We start from the raw sequence: 18,218 nt of genomic DNA on the forward strand, positions 1-18,218 counted from the left end.
TCTCTGTGGCTGCTGCAAGAGCTGCATTATGTAAAGGTGGATAACTCCCTGCCTTTGTGAGCAGTTGGAATGACTTTCAGTATCTGAGGCACCCCATCTGGCAAAGGTCATGCTCTGTTCTCTAGATGATCTTAATTTAGCACCTGCAAGACCTTGGTAAAGTGCAAAGATCCAGGGTGTAAAAAAGACCCCTGGAAGCTATTGTGTAGGGAACATCTTCCCAGGGTAGAGATGTGAATGCGCTGCTGAGCATCTGCATCACCCTCACCTCCCAGCTAGAAGTAAATGGTTTTAACTGGAAGCTTGCAGGAGCCCTTCAGAGCACAGCTCTGCTGCAGGGTGAAGCTCCAGTGTGCTGCTATCCAAGGCTGCTCTGAAATACCTGCCCCAAATGGTGACATGTCATAGAATCATGGAATCAACCAAGTTAGAAGAGAGCTCCAAGCTCAGCCAGGCCAACCTAGCACCCAGCCCTGCCCAAGCAACCAGACCATGGCACTAAGTGCCTCAGCCAGGCTTGGCTGCAACACCTCCAGAGATGGCAACTCCACCACCTCCCTGGGCAGCCCATTCCAAAGCCAATCACTCTCTCTGACAACAACTTCCTCCTAACATCCATCATGAACTTGCCCTGGCACAGCTCCAGGCTGTGTCCCCTTGTTCTGTTGCTGCTTGCCTGGCAGCAGAGCCCAACCCCACCTGGCTACAGCCTCCCTTCCCTTCAGGTAGCTGTAGACAGCAATGAGGTCTGCCCTGAGCCTCCTCTTCTTCAGGCTGCACACCCCCAGCTCCCTCAGCCTCTCCTCACAGGGCTGTGCTCCAGGCCCCTCCCCAGCCTTGCCGCCCTTCTCTGGACACCTTCCAGTATCACACAGGCTTCAGAGCTGGTCCATGTCCCAGTGAGTGCCTGGCTAGTTGGCTTCTTCTGCAGGTTCCTACCACTGCTGCTGTGGTGGGGATGCCACCCGCTGTCTACAGGCTGTGTGGCTCAGAACAAAGGTGAGGAGGCAGATGTGGGGTGTGAGGATGATGAAGCAGACATATCCTTGGCTGGGTGTTCCTTGCTGTTATTTAAAGTTCATTCCTTGGCTCTGTTGCCAAAGATGTCGAGGTTGTGTACACGGCTCATTGAATTCTTGAGGTAGGTAGAGCCAAATTCAGCAAGAGGGGCTTGGAGAAGTTCAATCAATCACAGAATCACTAGGGCTGGAAAAGACCTCCTTATACCATCAAGTCCAGCCACCAATTCAACACCACCATGCCCACTAAACCGTTTCCCAGAGTGTCTTCAGTAAGGGAATGAGTAGCTACCACCTCCCTGGGCAATCTGTTCCAGTGTTCCACCACCCTCATAGCAAAGAGATTCTTCCTAATGTCCAATCCACATCTACCCTGCTCCAGCTTCAAACCATTCCCCCTCACTCTGTCATAGAATAGAATCTTAGAAGCAATCAGGTTGGACAGTTCAGCTTTGCCTCTGTAAGTGACAATGCTGAGAACTTGGTGTCTTGTTTCTTCCTGGAGTTTATTGTGGGGAGGGAACTTCTCAGCATCCTGACAGCTGTGATTTAAAACCATAGAATCAACCAGGTTGAAAGAGACCTCCAAGACCATCCAGTCCAACCTATCAGCCAGCCCTGTCCAATCAACCAGACCATGGCACTAAGTTGATCATGGAGGTCTCTTCCAACCTGGTTGATTCTATGATTCTAAGTGCCTCATCCAGTCTCCTCCCCGACCACCTCCAGGGATGGATGGTGACACCTCCCTGGGCAGCCCATTCCAATGCCAATCACTCTCTCTGACAACAACTTTCTCCTAACATCCAGCCTAGACCTCCCCTGGCACAACTCCAGACTCTGTCCCCTTCTTCTGTTGCTGCTTGCCTGGCAGCAGAATCATAGAATCGTAGAATCATAGAATCAACCAGGTTGGAAGAGACCTCCAAGATCATCCAGTCCAACCTAGCACCCAGCCCTAACCAATCAACCAGACCATGGCACCGAGTGCCTCATCCAGTCTTTTCTTGAAGACCCCCAGGGACGGTGCCTCCACCACCTCCCTGGGCAGCCCATTCCAACCCCACCTGGCTGCAGCCTCCCTTCAGGTACTTGTAGCCAGCAATGAGCTCTGCCCTGAGCCTGTGAAGAACTTCCTCCCAATAGCCAGCCTATGCCCACCCCGACACGACCTGAGACTGTGTCCCCCTGCTCTGCCTCTGGTTGCCTGGCAGAAGAGACCTCCCCCACCTGGCTACAACCTCCCCTCAGGCAGTTGTAGAGCCGAGGTTGTTGTCACCAAACTCATGGAACTGAACAGGCTGGGGCAGCCCTACTAGGTGTGGGCTGGAGCCTCAACCCTTGGAGAATCCAGGTGAAAGAACCTGCGGGAGGGCTCCGTGGTTGTCGCTGGTGCCTTACAGGATGCGCACAGACACAGGAGAGGCAGAGCTCCGGCGGTTTCGCGGGTGGGTGTTCAGCTCCTGCCGGCTGGCAGCAGCAGCGCCTGCACACCAGGGCTTATCTGCAGACCTACCAGGAGCAGGGAAGTCAGCGAGTTCCCAGGCGAACCTCCGGTGCGGGAGGCCAGCGGCTCTGACCTGCGGGGGTCCGCAGCGTTTGAACAGCCTCCTAATCTGCTTGGGAAAAGCAGGCGAAGTGGGGAGGGCGAGGAGGGAGGGCTGGGGCTGTGCCCGCAGCGGGGTCGCCTGTCGCTGGTGGCTTTGATTGCTGAGGCTTGCCGGCTCAGGCTCGCGGGATTTGGCTGCCTGGCCGCAAACAAAAAGGCTGGATTCTCCCGCAGCCTTTATTCCCATGGCCAGAGCGCCGGTGGAGGAGTGGAGGGAGAGAGAGGAAGGCTTTTGTTGATGCCTTTTGACAGGCGTGGGGAAAAGCAGGGCTTAGCCTCTGCTCCAGCTAAAATTCTGCTCTCTACCTTCCCCTGGTGAGGGCTGAGCCTGCTCCGGGAACCCCACACCGGTGCCGAGGTTATCCCACAGTCTCAGCTCAGCATCTCATCTTGGTGGGATACCCAAGTGGGTTTTGAAAGCCTCTGGAGAAGGAGGTAGGATCAGCAGATTTGAACTGCAGCTGGACCGTGCATGGGATGAGCATTTCTCAGCCAAATCAGACCGGCTGTCTGAGCTGGGCCCTCGAACAGATGCCTGCTTTGCTTTCCTGAGAGGCACAAAATACACCAAGGGCACGTTGCCACTACTCTGTCACCTTCAGTCCCCCTGCCTTGTCCCCGGGGCCAGTCTTTGCTTTACATGCAGCAAAACCATGACACCAGTCCAACCAATTGCCCACATTTGGGGGTAAAACAAAAGGCAACTGCCCACATTACAGCACCACAATGGTGCTGAGATGGGAAGAGCATCCTGGCTTATTTTGCTCCCCAGATGCTGGCCTAGCCCACTGAGGTGCCCCCACAGTCCTGCCCTCCTTGTCCTCACCAGCCTCCTCTGAGCTCCACTTTGGAAGTGGCTGCAAGAGGAACCTGCCTGCATGTGGATGGAGAACATGCTAGAGCTGGAGCTGTGATTCATGCTCTTAGCTGCCTGCTCTGGTGGTTCCTTCCATCCAGCCAGGCTCAGGCTCAGGCAGGCAGGGCAAGAGAAGCCATGAGCTTGGCATGACAAGGAGCCTTCCTCTGCTCTTGCCTACCTCCTCTCCAAAAAAGGATCTCCTTGGTGGGCTTTCAACCCTTCTTTGCAGCTCCTGCTCTGTACCAGCCCAACAGAGAGTGAAGTTATTTGTTTATGGGTGTCGTTTGGTCAAGTGAGCAGCTCAGCCCGGGCTAGAGTCTATATATAGAATCTCGGGTGCATTTTTGGAGGGTTTTGTTGCTCTGAGGCTGGATTCATCCCAGGCAGACTGTCCCCAAGGAGGCAGCACTGCCCAACCTTTTGGGTGGCAGCACATGTTGCTGAGGGTCTTGTGGTCTCGATTCTTTGGAGGAGCTGGTTCGAGGACTGGGTAGGGCAGGGTGTTGCGAGGCAAGATGATTAATAACTACTTAATAAGGTCACCACCATTCCAAATAGGCTGTCCCCATGGGATCCTCTCTTATCAAGCCCTGGTAGACAGGGCTATCAGGAGCTTGGTTCATTCCTGAATGAATACGCATTACAAGCAATGCTTGCTGGCGTTGGCCCCAGGACAACACTCTTACTGGGACACCTCACCAGTGCCAAGCACTGAGCTGGGTTATCTCCACATCCTCACTGCTAGCAGCTGGGCACCAGGGCTTTGGGAGCAGTCAGGAGAGCTGCAGATCTCATCACCTCGCTGTGAGTGATGGGTGTTGGTGTTGTGCTTGGATGTGGTTCGCTCCCCAAAGGTCCTCGGGACCTGCTCGAGCTCTTTTGCATGAGCCACCAGGGCTCTGCCTGGCCTTGTTTGCTCTCTGTGCATCCTCCCTTCCTCTTCATACACCTCCAGCCTATCCTCACCATGCCCACACCAACTACCTTCCTCCTTCCCAGGGGGTTGGCACTGTGTTCACTCCTCCTAACCCTCAACTTTTCCCAGCCCTATTTTTTTCTGTGTCCCCCCAGTTAAAGTACCAGCTCTGCAACCTTCCCCCCATCACCCTCCCACCTTGAGGAGACAAACAAAAACCCCAACAATCCCACAACCAACCCCAGCCCCATGCAGCCAGCTCCTGCTGTTTGTTCTTAAATCCCTTCCCTCCTGCCTTGCTGGTTTGAAAGTCTGTACCCTAGAAGGGGCCTCCCAGCTTTCGCTGGCAACACTGCTTCAGACTGACCGCCACAGATAGTGTTGGGGAGTGAAAAATAAGTCATATAGAAAATAATAATGATGATGATGATGAAGAGAAAAAAAATCCCCAAAGCCTCACAACAACAAACCCCCCCAAAAATCAAGAAAAGAAAAACCTCTTCTTGCTGGATCTCCTTGCTGAGGTTTTCCTACTCTCCCGTGCCGTGTGCTGGTGGGATGGCATCTTGGGAAGCAAAAAGAAGCTCGGGGCAGGGGAGCTGGGGAGCTTGTTTTCTCACCCTTGTGGTTGGAGAAACTCTACCCTGGGGTTGCATCCTCTGCCAGGGTCGTGGGTGAGGTGTGTGGTGAAGAGTCTTGGTGCATCACAGTGGGGGCTCTTTCTAAGCTTTTGGAGGTGGCTCTTTCCCTCTCGCCCAGAGGAGGTGCTTCCACTCCACCTTGCTGCACGTGTGGAACAGATGGGGAAGGAAAAAGAAAGGCAGTCTTGGGGACTGAGAGGAGATGTGAGGGGAACCCATGGCCCGGAGGGTGCATCCCTTCCTCACCAGCATCCTGAGCAGCGTCTGGGAGGGAGGAGAGAGAAGAGGGAGGGCGATGCTCCGCTCGGGGTTTATTAGATTGGACATAATCATCATTAAATAAGGCAGCCCCCCCCTCCACACCCCTCCTTGAGGGGGGAGGGGGGAAAGGAGGGGGAGAGGAGCGCCTCGGGGCTTTCTAGATAAGGGCGTCTAACGCATCGCAGAGCCGGGCAGCGCGGAGAGCCTCGCCGTGCCCCGGGAACCCCGGCTGCGGGCAGAAAGGGGGGTCCCCGCCGCCGTGCTCTCGCCCTCCTTCTCCTCCTCCTCTTCCTCCTCCTCCTTCTCCCGTAGAAGCAGAGGGGAGGAGAGCGGTGCCGGCGAAAAGTTGGGGGTAGCGGCTGCGGTGGGGGCCGGGGGAGGAAGCCCCGGCGCTGCCGCCCGCCGCCCCCCTGAGTGCCCCATATCTCCCCGTGTCGTCCATCCCCCCCATCCCAAACTTCAGCCCCAAGGAAGATGCTGCTCGGCGGGACTCCCCTGGCCGCGCTGCTGCTGGCGGCTCTTTGCCTGGCCCGCGGGGATCCCCGTTCCTCCGAGCTCCCGCCGCGCTCCGGTTGCGGGCTGGAGGCTCGGAGCCGCCGCGCAGCCCCCCCGCATCATCCCTACGGGCTATACCCGCAGGCTGCCGGCGCACTCCGGGTGATGGGAGCTGCAGCCCCGCCAGCCTCCGGGGTAGCGAGAGGCCGGAGGGCTCGGGGAGCCGGGGGAGGAGGAGGAAGAGAAGCCGAGGGCCAGGTGCGGAGAGCAAGGATGCAGGTGCCTAACTCTCCGCGGCAGCGGCCGCTGCCCGCCCTGTACTTCTCGGGCGGCCGGGAGCAGCTGGCGGCGCGGCCGGAGGCGCTGCCGGACATCCCCCGGGAGCAGTTCAGCCTGGAGCTGTGGGTGAAGGCGGAGGGCGGACAGAGCAACCCGGCCATCATCGCAGGTAACAGCCGGCCGGCCGGCGGGCAGCTGGGAGGGATGCGGAACCCACCCCCCCGACTCCCTTCCCAAACTGCGCCGTGGCGGATGACACCCCGCGCCCCACCCCTGCGTCCTCTGCACCCCGGGCGTGAACAGTCCTCCCTCCCTTGAGACCAAACCTTCAGACATCCCCTCCCCTCTCCTGCCCCCCGCCCTATCCTTCTCCTCGCCCGCCCCCAGGGCTGCCATCGAGTGTCTCACTCTCCTCCCGCTGGGAGCTGGAAGGTGCCTTTTGGAGACGCTCTCTGCACGACCCCTCCCCACCTCTATTCCTCCTTCCCCTGCAGCTGTGTGGGGTCGCCCGCCCGGCGGAGCGGCCGCGGGTCCCGACGCTGGGCTCCCGGCGGGTCCCGGCGCCGACGGCCGCACGGTGGCAGCCGCGCCCCGCGCACGGCCCCGGCGTCGGCACCCCAGCCCCGGTCCCGGCTCCCGGGGCTCGGCCCCCAGGGCTCCAGCGGCCGCTCCCCGGGGACGGGGCGGCCGCAGCTACACCTTCCGCTGGGAGCCTCTCCTTCGCCCCTCTGAGCGCTTGGCTGCAGCTGGAGGCCCGGGCAGGCGCCAGGCTGGGGGGATGAAGTGAGCTCCGGTCGGGGACTGCCGGTCGGTGGTTTTCCCCCGGGGCTCAGGGCTGGCTCCGTGCAATGGCCTTATTTAATAAGCGGGATGAGGGCACTGAGGGCACCCTCACTCCGTTGGCAGATGACACCAAGATGGGTGGGAGGCTCTACAGAGGGATCTGGACAGGATGGCTCAATGGGCTGAGGCCAGTGTGAGGAGAGGCTGAGGGAGCTGGGATTGGTTAGCCTGGAGAAGAGGAGGCTCAGGGGTGACCTTATTGCTGTCTACAACTACCTGAGGGGTGGTTGTGGCCAGGAGGAGGTTGCTCTCTTCTCTCAGGTGGCCAGCACCAGAACAAGAGGACACAGCCTCAGGCTGTGCCAGGGGAGATTTAGGCTGGAGGTGAGGAGAAAGTTCTTCCCTGAGAGAGTCATTGGACACTGGAATGGGCTGCCCGGGGAGGTGGTGGAGTCGCCGTCCCTGGAGCTGTTCAAGGCAAGATTGGACGTGGCACTTGGTGCCATGGTCTGGCCTTGAGCTCTGTGGTAAAGGGTTGGACTTGATGATCTATGAGGTCTCTTCCAACCCTGATGATACTGTGATACTGTGATACTGTGAGTCTTGCACTTGGGTCACAACAACCTCCTGAGTGCTCCAGGCTTGGGGCAGAGTGCCTGGAAAGCTGTCTGTTAGCAAAGGAGCCGGGAGTGCTGGTCAGTAGATAGCTGACTGCTAGGCACTGTGTGTCCAGGTGCTTCAGGAGGCCAACAGCATCCTGCTCTGTGCCAGCAGTAGTGTGGCCAGCAGGAGCAGGGAGGTGACTGTCTGCCTCCCTGTACTGGACAACGGTGAGGCCATACCTCCAACACTCTGTTGACTGTTGGGTGCCTCACTCCAAGAAGGACACTGAGTGTGTCCTGGAGTGTGCCCAGAGAAGGACAGTGAAGTTGGTGAAAGGGTCTGGAGCACAAATCTTGCGAGGAAAGGCTGAGGGAAGTGGGTGTGTTTAGCCTGGAGGAAAGGAGGCTGAGCAAACTCCTCGCTCTCTACAGCTCCCTGCAAAGGGGTTGGAGCCAGGTGGGGGTCTCTCAACTCACGAGTGATAGGACAAGAGAGAACGACCTCAAGTCGTATCAGAGGAGGTTTAGGTTGGTCATGAGGAACAGTTTCTTCCCTGAAAGGGTTGTCAAACCCTGGCTCGGGGCAGTGGTGGAGTCCCCATCCCTGGAGGGCTCTCAAAGCAATGTAGATGCGGTGCTGAGGGGCACAGCTTAGTGGTGACCTGGCAGTGCTGGGTTAGTCTTGAAACTCAGTGAATTTAAACATCATTTACAACCTAAATGATCCTGTGATTCTAGAAACAGGCAGGTGATGGAGAACCTGGGGAGACAGAGGTGAGCAGCACACTCCTGCAACAGTGCTTCCTGCAGCCTTGCCAGAATGTGTGTTCATGGCAGGCCCAAGCACAGCAGGGCAGCACAGCGATGCCAGGCAGGGCTGGGGATGAGTGGCAGTGCCAAGATGGACCATTTCCATGGGAAGTTTGTTGTGTTTCTGTGCTGGCTGGGGAAATTCTTTCTCTGTCTCAACTTTCCCTCCACTTGTGACCTCTCTACTCTGCTTTGCTCACCACCTGACCCCTTTCTTTAATTTATTTCCTTGGTGCATTGGGGTGGTAGAGTCACAGAATGCTTTGGGTTGGAAGAGATCTTTAAAGGTCACTTAGGCCAACTGCCCTGCACTCAGCAGGGACATCTGCAAGTAGATCAGGTTGCTCAGAGCCACGTCCAGCCTGGCTGCAGGGATGGGGTATCTGCTACCTCTCTGGGCAGCCTGGGCCAGTGTCACACCACCCTTGCTGTACACAACTGTTTCCTTTAATCCAGTAGAGCTGCCTGGCTGGAGAGCTGCAGGTTTGCTGTGGTCTTCCACAGTGATTAGCTAGAGGCTGGGTGCCAAAGGGTGAAAGTAGCCATGTAGGAGGAATAGACCTAGCATTCAGCTCACTGCCTGCCTTCCCACCAGGGTCCTTGCTGCCTTGGGACAGAGAGCAGACTTGGGAGACAGGGAGCCTTGGGGTAGAGAGTGTATGGAGCACACTTCCCAGCTGTGTGCTGGTTAAAAACCACCCCCGGAGGTCTGGCTGGCAGGTGCTGGGTGTAACTTTCCCCACCTAAGCAGCAGATATTTGATTCTGTCATTATTTGTTTCTTCCCTTTTTAGTTCCTTGCAGTGGTTGCTCATGCTGGAGACTCACTTGGGCTGGCACTCACTTTGGGTAATGTCCCCTGGCCTCTGTGCTTCAGGGTTTGAGTCAGCCCCACACACCTCCAGCTCTCTGAGTCATGGCCCACTCCCCACCATCTCCCTGCAGCTGGGACCAGGGTGCCAGATGAGGGTGGCTACGTGGTACAGGCAAGCACTGCTGGCATTTCCTGTGAGCAGGTGATGAAGGGAGCCACCAGACCTTCAGCAGGTGCTGGGTCTGCTTCTGATCTGTTGCTTCTGTTGCAGCAGCAGAGAGGGGACCAAGCTGTGAGGTGGTCTAAAGGGGATGAAAAGCTGGAGGTGCTCCAGGTGTCTGTGTCTGAGGGAAGGCAGGGGAGACATGGAGCATTGAGGCAGGAGGGCAGAAAGAACATGGAGACAGTAACTACTGGAGACAATCCAGTGGAGACTACAAGGATGATGCAGGGACCAGAGCATCTCTCTGGGGAGGAGGAGCTGGGAGACCTGGGGCTGTTTAGCCTGAAGAGGAGAAGACTGAGAGGAGGATCTAGTTGTCTAGTTGACTGGATAGGGCTGGGTGATAGTTTGGGCTGGATGACCTTGGAGGTCTCTTCCAACCTGTTTGATTCTATGATCAGATCAATACTGATCAATAGCTAAAGGGCAGGAAGCAAGAGAATGGGTCAGACTCTTTGCAGTGGTGCCCAGAAACAGGATAAGGGGCAATGGGCACCATCCTGGAACCCAGGAGCTTCCATCTGAGCATGAGGAGAAACATTTTTTGGTGTGAGGGTGTTTGAGCTCTGGAGCAGGCTGCCCAGAGTCTCCTTCTCTGGAAGGATTCCAAACCCAGCTGAACAATGTGATCCTGGGCAACCTGCTCTGGGTGACACTGTTTTATCAGGGAGGTTGAACTGCAGATATCCAGAGGTCCCTGCCAACCCCACCATTCTGTGATTCACTGTGATTCAGTGAATTCTCTGGAAGCAGGGCAGAGCTGAACATCTTCCTGCATCACTGCCTGGGAAATACGTCCAGGCTGAGCAGCTGCCTTGGACAATGCAAGCTGTGCTGCTGGCTGCTCTGCCTGCTTCCTGGATTGAAGGCTCAGGACCTGGGGCTTTGTTCCTGTAGATGTCACATTTTGCCTTAGGGTCCCCCTGGGTGGGGCTGTTCATTCGTCTTAGCCCCTCTTTTATGGGGCTATAACTGCAGTGTCCTGCCGTGGCCACCACTAGAGAAGGAGTGGTTCCTCTTTCGTGTCCTTCTCATTTTGGGCAGAAGATAAAAGTCCTTTCATCTGATACCATTTCCCCTTTATTTTTGTCTCCCCTACATCCACACCTGCTCTGCTTCTGATAAACCCCAAAGGACTTCCCTTTGTTCCAGGTTAAGGTTTGTTTTCACTCAGATCAAAGATGGTTTTATTCAGCTGGAAGATCTCTCACTGTAGGCAGTCCCAAACTTCACTGTGTCTAAGCTCAGGTGTCCTCAGGTCCTTGATCTGCTCATTACAGCAGATCAAGGGAGGTTCTCCTCCCCCTCTACTCTGCCCTGCTGAGACCTCATCTTGAATACTGCCTTCAGTTTTGAGTTCCCCAGTTGAAGAGGGACAGGGATCTGCTGGAGAGGGTCCAGTGGAGGACTGTGAGGATGATGAGGGGACTGGAGGGCACTGCCTGATGAGGAGAGGCTGAGGGACCTGAGGCTGCTTAGTCTGGAGAAGAGAAGACTGAGAGGGGATTTAATCAATGTTTATAAGTATCTGAAGGCTGCCAGGAGAGGGGGACAGGCTCTGCTCACTGCTCCCTGGGATAGGACAAGCAGCAATGGGTGTAAGCTGCAGCACAGGAGGTTCCAGCTCAGCACAAGGGGGAACTTCTTTCCTGTAAGGGTCCCAGAGCACTGGCACAGGCTGCCCAGAGAGGCTGTGGAGTCTCCTTCTCTGGAGACTTCCAAGGCCTGTCTGGATGTGTTCCTGTGTGATCTGTATTTTAGATAGTATTGTCCTGCTGTGTCAGGGGGGGGTTGGACTCAGTGATCTCCTTGAGGTCCTTTCCAACCCCTAAGACCTTGTGATCCTGTGATTACTGTACACTCTGAGGGGTGACCACTCACTTGAACCAGCTCAGCTGGGAGCTCTTGGCCTGTGCTCTGACAGAAATCCTCCCCCTTTCCTGGGTCTCAGAGTGTGGCTGAACTATTTGTTGTGCAGCAAAGCCCATGGCCCCAACAGGCAGGAGAAGATGCAGCTTTGAGTGTGCTCTTTAAAAACTGCTGCTGTCTTTGGAAGCTTTTTCCCCACCCACACCTTTCCTGGCAGACACCTTTCTCTTCATAGGTTTGGCACTGTGGCCTCCAACTCTTGTTTTAAACCCTTATCCTCCTAAGTAGTGATGATCATCACAAACCTCTTTCCCACCTGATGGATTAGAGGCAGAGCTGCACTTGAATGTGCCAACAGCTCTTTTGCCTTCCTGATGGCTTGCACTAGCACAAAATACCAATGTGGTGGTTTGGGTGTTACCCACCCCCCCACACTCTACTGATATCACCCATACTAGACTCAGCTGAGCTGGAAATTAAGGAATGAAGCTTTTTATTCACAGCTTAGCACAAGATCCAAGCAGATATTTACAATCTCTGCAGCCATAGACAGAAATAGACAAGGTGAAGGTGATCCAGAAACACAGCAGCCCTCCCAGAAACCAGAGTGCCCAGGAGGGGCTCCCAACCACCCTAACACCTCCTCTCCACCCCTCTGCCTTATCCCAGAGTTTGCCTTATGTGCAAGGTGAGTTTGGAGGATTGGCCAGGGTGGGTAGGAAGCAGAAAGCAGGTTAGGGAGAAAAGTACAGGCACCAGCTGCAACAGAGAGCCACTGTGTGTTGTCTGTGTTTATGTTCTTGTTCTTACCCATCTCAGCAAGCCTCTGAGTGCAGCAGACATCACCACTGTTTCCTTTTCACAGCCTAGCATCTAATTCTTCCCACCAAAATAGTCTCAAACTAGCACAACCAAGTTCCTTGGCAAATCCCAAAGGCTCATCCAGGGTCCAGAAACTGATCCCCTGATGATTTCTTGTGGAATCCCTCTGGAGATGCCAGGAGCTGGCAGTGGACAGTTCTGATTGTCATTCTCCAGCAGCTCCCAGCTGCGGGACAAGCTGCTCTGCCTGTACATTCTGCACCAGACAGAATCCCTAGGAAGCACCATCTGCTGGAGTACTGCATCCAGTGCCCACCTGGAGCACTGCATCCAGTTCTGGAGCCCCTGTTACAGGAGGGATGTGGAGATGCTGGAGTGTGTCCAGAGCAGGGCCAGGAGGATGCTCAGAGGCTGCAGCAGCTCTGCTGTGAGCACAGACTGAAAGAGTTGGGGCTGTGCAGGCTGGAGCAGAGGAGGCTCCCAGGTGACCTTCTTGTGGCCTTCCAGGATCTGAAGGGGGCTACAAAAAAGCTGGGGAGGGACTTTTGAGGCTGTGAGGGAGTGCCAGGACTGGGGGGAATGGAGCAAAGCTGGAGGTGGGTAGGTTCAGGCTGGAGGTGAGGAGGAAGCTGTTGAGCATGAGAGTGGTGAGAGGCTGGAATGGGTTGCCCAGGGAGGTGGTTGAGGCCCCATGGCTGGAGGTGTTTCAGGCCAGGCTGGCTGAGGCTGTGGCCAGGCTGCTCTAGGGTAGGGTGTCCCTGGGCATGGCAGGGGGGTTGGAACTGGCTGCTCCTTGTGGTCCCTTCCAACCCTGACTGATTCTATGATGCTATGGTGGCTTTCCAGCCTCTTTGACAGAGCTGAACTTGGTCTTACTTGCATCCCTTTGATAAATCCTCCAGATCCAACTCCATACAACAGGTTTTAGGCTTATTTAAGGTTCCTTTGTACAGTTTTCAACTCCTGAGACATTTCCAGGCTTGGGTCTATCAGGGACTTGTAGAGATGCTAGACCACACTCACCCCAGAAGGCTGTTTGACTCCTGACACTGTCCCACTGTTTTGCCTTGGTGTTTATCAAACCTGGGGTGCTTGAGATCATTTCAAGGTGACAGGCATGAGTTTTCCTAAGAGAAGAGATAAGAAGCCATGCCTCCTTAACCCTAGTGAGAACCAAATACTAGAAGATGGCTTCTGAGTTTGCAGATCTGAGCACATTTCAGCCAGCAACCAGCCCAAAAGCACTCCCCAGCTTTGCCTTCTCATGCCTGAAAGGCCTCTTTGCCTGCCTTCTGCTTTTTGGCTTCTCCCTGTCTCAGCTTCCCCTGGTCTTTCTGCTTCCCTTTCACAATCCACCAGAAAACAAGAGTTGGTCAAAGCCCATCCGCCCACAGGAGCTTTGTCCATGGCTGCCTTTGTAGTGAGCGGTGGCAGGGACCTGTGCCAGGGGTGGTTCCCACTGCGGGGTGGCCAAGAAGCCACCACCCGTCTCGCCCTCAGTGAAAGAGCTGGAGGGAGGGAGGGAGGGGTGCTGCTTCCTGGGGTGCAGTGGGGCTTGATGAGACCTTTGCCAACTACATTTATGAGGGCTGGCAGGGGACACAGAGGGTCACGCTAACCTGGCTTCAGTCACATCCACTGGATGGAAGCCAGGAGCTCCTGCTCCTCCTGGAGCTCCTGCTGCTCTGCACCTCTGTTTCTCTCTGCTGACCTCTCTGCAGTCCCAGTGGCAGGCACAGGTTTCCTGGAGTGTCACATGGAGCATCCCCAGGGACAGGCAGTCCCAGGGACAGGAGCAGGAGTGCCTTGGTGTGGCTCACGGTGCCCTGACACCACAGCGATGTGTGTTAGGAGTGGCATAGTGAGGGGCAAGGTCCAGAGAGCAGAGGTTAACAATATCTCTGTGAAGCTCAGGTGCAAGTAAGACCATATTTCACCACAACACTGGTTACTAAAGGATAAAGCTGAACAAAACAGAGGGAGAGAGAGAAGGGGACAGAGAGAGTGAGAGAACAACGGGGAAGAAGAGAAGAAGCAGGGAAGGAAAAGAGCAGGGATTATATTACCATCAGCCACGGAGAGAGAGATGGGTGCATGGCCCAGGGATGTTCTTCCATGGAGTGGCCAATGGGATGAGACTGTGCAGGGCTCTACCCTTTGGCCACAACAACCCCAAGCAGCAGTACAGGCTGGGGCCAGAGTGTCTGAGAACAGCCAGGCAGAGAGGGAGCTGGGGGTGCTGGGAGAGAGGAGCTGAAGAGGAGGCAGCAGTGCCCAGGTGGGCAGCAGAGCCAATGGCATCCTGGGCTGGCTCAGGAGCAGTGTGGGCAGCAGGACAAGGGAGGTTCTTGTGCCCCTGTGCTCAGCACTGCTCAGGCCACAGCTGGAGTGCTGTGTCCAGTTCTGGGCTCCTCAATTCAAGAGAGATGTTGAGGTGCTGGAAGGTGTCCAGAGGAGGGCAAGGAAGCTGTTGAGGGGCCTGGAGCAGAGCCCTGTGAGGAGAGGCTGAGGGAGCTGGGGGTGTGCAGCCTGCAGCAGAGGAGGCTCAGGGCAGAGCTCATTGCTGTCTGCAGCTCCCTGAAGGGAGGCTGTAGCCAGGTGGGGTTGGGCTCTGCTGCCAGGCAAGCAGCAGCAGAAGGGGACAGAGTCTGAAGTTGTGCCAGGGGAGGTCTAGGCTGGATGTTAGGAGGAAGTTCCTGACAGAGAGAGTGATTGGCATTGGAATGAGCTGCCCAGGGAGGTGGTGGAGTCTCTGTGCCTGGAGGTGTTGAAGCCAAGCCTGGCTGGGGCACTTAGTGCCATGGTCTGGTTGACTGGCCAGGGCTGGGTGCTAGGTTGGGCTGGCTGAGCTTGGAGCTCTCTTCCAGCCTGGTTGATTCCATGATTCTATGACAATCAGCAGTCAGAGTTTCAGGGAAGATTAGGAAAAACACAGTCTAAAACACAAGTTTGCAGCAGTTTTGGGTACACTGGGGGAAGCTGAGCCCAAAGCTGATGCTGGGGCTGGATTTATGCTTAGGACAGCTTGGGCCCAAGGAGTGCACCGGGCTGGCTGGGGGCTGCACGGCCCTCTCCCGCTCTTGCCCGTCCTGGGTTGGACACATGGCTGGGAGGCAAACTGGAGCGTAAAGGAGAGCTGTAAATCTGCCTGGAAGCTGGTGGGGAAGGAGTCCCTGGAGGAGGCTGTTTTGCTTTGGCTTGCTCTGCTCTAATTCTTGAAAGCTTTGGCCTGCAGATAAAAAGCTTTGCCTCTAATCCTGTCCCACAGGAGCTCAGAACAGCTCAGAAACACCTTGCTCTTCATGTTCTTCCTCCCCTGTTCATCCCACCTCTCCAGCTCTGCCATCCCTCCTGGTCACTCCACCTGCTCAGCTAAATGATGTTGGTGTTCCTGCCGGTGCTGTAATGATTGACAGACTGAAAGAGTTGGGGCTGTGCAGGCTGGAGCAGAGGAGGCTCCCAGGTGACCTTCTTGTGGCCTTCCAGGATCTGAAGGGGGCTACAAAAAAGCTGGGGAGGGACTTTTGAGGCTCTCAGGGAGTGCCAGGACTGGGGGGTATGGAGCAAAGCTGGAGGTGGGGAGAGTCAGCCTGGAGGTGAGGAGGAAGTTGTTGAGCCTGAGAGTGGTGAGAGGCTGGAATGGGTTGCCCAGGGAGGTGGTTGAGGCCCCATGGCTGGAGGTGTTTCAGGCCAGGCTGGCTGAGGCTGTGGCCAGGCTGCTCTAGGGTAGGGTGTCCCTGGGCATGGCAGGGGGCTTGGAACTGGCTGCTTCTTGTGGTCCCTTCCAACCCTGCCTGATTGTATGATTCCCTTACTGGCCACCCTAATTTTCCTCCTGCAGTGGCAGCAGGAGCTTCCCCACATCCCTGCCAAGAGGTGTCCTGGCTCTGAGAACTCATCTTGTGCTCCAGGGAGGAGTGACAATGCCCTCTGGTCTCGATCAGCTTTCCTCTCTCTCCCTCTCCCCATCCCCGTCCCTGCCGCAGGTGTGTTCGACAACTGCTCGCACGCCGGCAGCGACAAGGGCTGGGCTCTGGGCGTCCGTGCGCTGCAGCTGGGCGGCAAGAAGGACGCTCGCTTCTTCTTCTCCCTCCGGACCGACCGGGCGGCCGCTGCCACCGAGGTGACCTCCTACCACCGCTACCGCCCGGAGGCATGGACCCACCTGGCCGCCAGCTACGACGGGCGGTGGATGTCGCTGTACGTGGACGGGGCGCGGGTGGCGCGCAGCGGGCGGCAGCAGGGGCCCCTGCACAGCGCCTTCATGGCCTCCTGCCGCACGCTGCTGCTGGGCGGCGACGCCTGGGGCACGGCGCACTCCTTCCGCGGACACGTGGCCGGGCTGGCCCTGTGGCGAGAGGCCCTGCCGCAAAGCCGCCTCCAGCGGCCCTTCCTGGAGGAGCCGGCTGGCGGCTCGGCGGGGCTGGCTCTGGCCGCCGGCTTCGCCGCCCCCGAGGAGCGCTGGGCGCCGTTCCGGGACGGCGCCTTCCCGCAGCAGCGGGTGCTGCCGCCGCCGCCCTGCCCCGTCCTGCGCCCGCTGGGGCCTCCCGCCTGCGGGCAGACCGCCTGCGACAACGTGGAGCTGGTCTCGCAGTACAACCGGCACTGGCCGCTGCGCAGCGGGAAGGTGGTGCGCTACCGGGTGGTGAACCTGGCCGAGGACGACGGCGGGCGGCCCACGGTCAGCCGGGAGCAGGTGTGGCGGCAGCACTGGGCGCTGAGCGAAGCCTTCCGACCCCACAACATCTCCTGGCAGCTCAGCCTGCTGGAGGTGCGCAACTCCTCCCTGCGCCGCCGCGTCGTCCTGCTGGGCTGCGAGCCCAGCAAGGTGGGCAACGAGCGCTGCGACCCCGAGTGCGAGCACCCCCTGACCGGCTACGACGGCGGCGACTGCCGACGCCCCGGGCGCTGCTTCTCCTGGAAGCGCCGCGACGGCGTCTGCCACATGGAGTGCAACAACATGCTGGACGACTTCGACGACGGCGATTGCTGCGATCCACGGGCCACTGATGTGACCAGGACCTGCTTTGACCCTGATTCGCCCTACAGGTAGGCGTGGGGGCTTTGGGGGTGGCGTTCAGGCAAAGCCTGGCTGAGGCACTCAGTGCCATGGCCTGGTTGCTTGGCCAGGGCTGGGTGCTAGGTTGGCCTGGATGAGCTTGGAGCTCTCTTCCAGCCTGGCTGATCCAGTGACTCTGTGTTGAAGGAAGGGGTGCAGCCTCTCCCTGGCACCCACTCAGTGCTTGGATGTTGTTTCTGACCTACCACTTTGCAGTGTGGGGAATTGGAGAGGTGTTTTTTTCATGGGATGAGTGTGTTGTGCCATCCAGGGCAAGGGACTCCTGCAGCTCAGGGTGGTGCTGAGTCCTACCTCCTCTGGTTTCCAGTGGTTTTCTCCTCCAAAATCATAGAATCAGGCAAGGTTGGAAAGGACCACAAGGAGCAGCCAGTCCCAACCCCCCTGCCATGCCCAGGGACACCCTACCCTAGAGCAGCCTGGCCACAGCCTCAGCCAGCCTGGCCTCAAATACCTCCAGCCATGGGGCCTCAACCACCTCCCTGGGCAACCCATTCCAGCCTCTCACCACTCTCATGCTCAACAACTTCCTCCTCGCCTCCAGGCTGACTCTCCCCACCTCCAGCTTTGCTCCATTCCCCCCAGTCCTGGCACTCCCTGACAGCCTCAAAATTCCCTCCCCAGCTTTTTGGTAGCCCACTTCAGATGCTGGCAGGCCACAAGAAGGTCACCTGGGAGCCTCCTCTGCTCCAGCCTGCACAGCCCCAACTCTTTCAGTCTGTGCTCACAGCAGAGCTGCTGCAGCCCTCTGAGCATCCTCCTGGCCCTGCTCTGGACACACTCCAGCATCTCCACAGCCCTCTTGCAATAGAGGCTCCAGAACTGGATGCAGTACTGCAGGTGGGGTCTCAGCAGAGCAGAGGAGGAGAATCACCTCCCTGGCCCTGCTGGCCACACTTCTGCTGCTGCAGCCCAGGCTCTGCTTGGCTTTCTGGGCTGCAAGTGCACACTGCTGGCTCCTGTTGAGCTTCTCCTCCACCAGCACCCTCAAGTCCCTCTGCTCAGGGCTGCTCTCCAGCCACTCCCTGCCCAGCCTGGATGTGTGCTTGGCATTGCCTTGACCCAGATGCAGCACCCCGAAATGACCTGAGGGTGATGAGGAACCTCAGCTTGGGGGGATTCCAAGTGCAGAGTGACATA

At 57.3% G+C, this 18,218-nt stretch overlaps 1 protein-coding gene across 1 annotated transcript in view; it reads left to right on the top strand.

Moving 5' to 3' along the window:
• The first annotated feature begins 5,515 nt into the window (after positions 1–5,515).
• The window catches only part of PAPPA2 (pappalysin 2), a 132,632-nt gene continuing 119,929 nt past the window's right edge, over positions 5,516–18,218 (top strand). The window contains exons 1-2 of the mRNA XM_064148125.1: positions 5,516–6,248; positions 15,988–17,050. Of these exons, the coding sequence (XP_064004195.1) occupies positions 5,780–6,248; positions 15,988–17,050 (1,532 nt within the window). The 5' untranslated portion in view covers positions 5,516–5,779. The remainder of the gene's footprint in view (positions 6,249–15,987; positions 17,051–18,218) is intronic.

Source organism: Pogoniulus pusillus, chromosome 8 (genome assembly GCF_015220805.1).
Source record: "Pogoniulus pusillus isolate bPogPus1 chromosome 8, bPogPus1.pri, whole genome shotgun sequence".
In the NCBI taxonomy this organism is placed as follows: Eukaryota; Metazoa; Chordata; class Aves; order Piciformes; family Lybiidae; genus Pogoniulus; species Pogoniulus pusillus.